This window comes from Mastomys coucha, unplaced genomic scaffold (assembly GCF_008632895.1).
Source record: "Mastomys coucha isolate ucsf_1 unplaced genomic scaffold, UCSF_Mcou_1 pScaffold18, whole genome shotgun sequence".
NCBI lineage: Eukaryota > Metazoa > Chordata > Mammalia > Rodentia > Muridae > Mastomys > Mastomys coucha.
In genome coordinates, this window is record NW_022196900.1 from 78,591,518 (window position 1) to 78,593,272 (window position 1,755).

General features: G+C 40.7%; 1 protein-coding gene across 2 annotated transcripts in view; it reads right to left on the reverse strand.

Annotated features, from left to right (window-relative positions):
- The window catches only part of Zmpste24 (zinc metallopeptidase STE24), a 44,002-nt gene that overhangs the window by 32,350 nt on the left and 9,897 nt on the right, over nt 1-1,755 (reverse strand). For both annotated transcript variants that reach the window (XM_031378523.1, XM_031378522.1), the window contains one exon: nt 1,045-1,131. In XM_031378523.1, the coding sequence (XP_031234383.1) occupies nt 1,045-1,131 (87 nt within the window). The remainder of the gene's footprint in view (nt 1-1,044; nt 1,132-1,755) is intronic.

A 1,755-nucleotide genomic window follows, 5' to 3' on the forward strand; every position in this document is an offset into this window, starting at 1 on the left:
CAGGGCTGGAAGGGAGAGCAGCCATTAGCTGCCCATGGCCCAGTAGATGTCCCTACAAACATGTGCACATGGGCTGCACTGACTTAATCAGTAAGGAAGGAGGTAAAATGACTTGGCAGCTTCCAGGAGAAAGTCAGGAAGCTAGGCCGCAGCACTCATTATAGATGGTGAATTCATTTAACACTTTGCCCAGAAGATAGACTTTCTGTCTTAATTTAAAGTGTCTGTTTAATGTGCATGCCTCAAAAGTATCTGCTAAGCTCCACAAAATAGAGGTTCTTACCATTGCATAGGGTTGTTCCCAACAAGCAGCTGTGTAATCAAGACTACATTTCCCAGCTCCCTTCCATGTGAATAAGATCAAATGGCTGTTTCACCATGTAATGTGAACACAAGCTATCATGACCTTAGCATTACAGAAGTTAAAAAGAGGGCATGATCTTCCCATTGTCACTGGATGATGAACGCATTAAAAACAAACAAACAAAACAAACAAAACCCTTACTCCCTGACTCAGCACATGGAACAAAGTCACCTGCTAACTATGATACTCAAATAAGCTAATATGTGATTGGGAAATCAACTGTGAAGTCAGCGGAATTCTGGAGTTACAGTAACTGGCTATATGGCCCTCACAGGCTCACATATTTAAATGTTGGTACTGTTTATGGAACTGTTTGGTAAGATTTGGAGCTGTGAACTTGTTGGAGAAGGTGTGTCACTGCCTCTTGTTCATGAATCAGAGGTGAGCTCTCAGCTACTACCCCAGGATCATGCCTGCCTGCTGCCATGTTCCCCAACATGATGGTCACGGACTTTGAAATGATGAGCTCCAAATTAAATGCTTTCTTTTACAAGCTGCTTTGGTCATAGTGTTTTGTCATGGCATAAAACATATTATGGTTTATGCTAATCCATGCACAGACAAGGAGAGCAGAGACCAAGAGGCAAGTCTACCAATGATAGAAGCCAAAAAGGCAACTTCAGTGGAAAGCTTACCAAGCAAAATAAAAGCTGAACAATCCAGGTGAAGGAATCACATACCTCATATTCTGGTCCAAAGCCAGCAGAACTACAAAACCGTCCAGACAGTCTCCAGAGATAAGGGATTCCTCCAAAGAGAAGAATAAACTGTAAAACAAAGCAGATTGTGGTCACACTAGAACAATCTTAGCAGCTATCATATGAAAGAGTGCATTCTAAGGAAGAAAAAGTAAATTACAGGGAAAAAAGGCAGAGCATGACTCATTTAGAAAAAAATATTCATTTAGAAGAATACAAATCATTGAGACACTAAGCTTAGATCACTAAGATATTTTTACCTAAACACTGTATATGGATAAATTGTATAGTATGTGAATTACATTTCAAAAAACCTGTTTAAAAGGCAAACCCAGGAGTCTCACTTGTGGAAGTTGAAAAAAAAAAAATCAGTATAGGGACAGAGAGATGGCTGAGTAGGGAAAGGCACTTGCCGTATAAGCCTTTCCTGGGACCAGTGTAAAAGATGAAAGAGAGACCTGACTTCCAAAAGTGGTTCTGACCTCCACACGTACACTGAGGCACACCATGTCCCTCCCATTATACACACACACACATACATACATCACCACCACCAATAACAAATTAATTAGTCTTTAAAGATTTTAAAAATCATTCTTTTAGGGGAAAATAAAATAGTAGTCACTAGCCAGGCAGTGGTGGCACACACCTTTAATCCCAGCACTTGGGAGGTAGAGGCAGGTGGATTTCTGA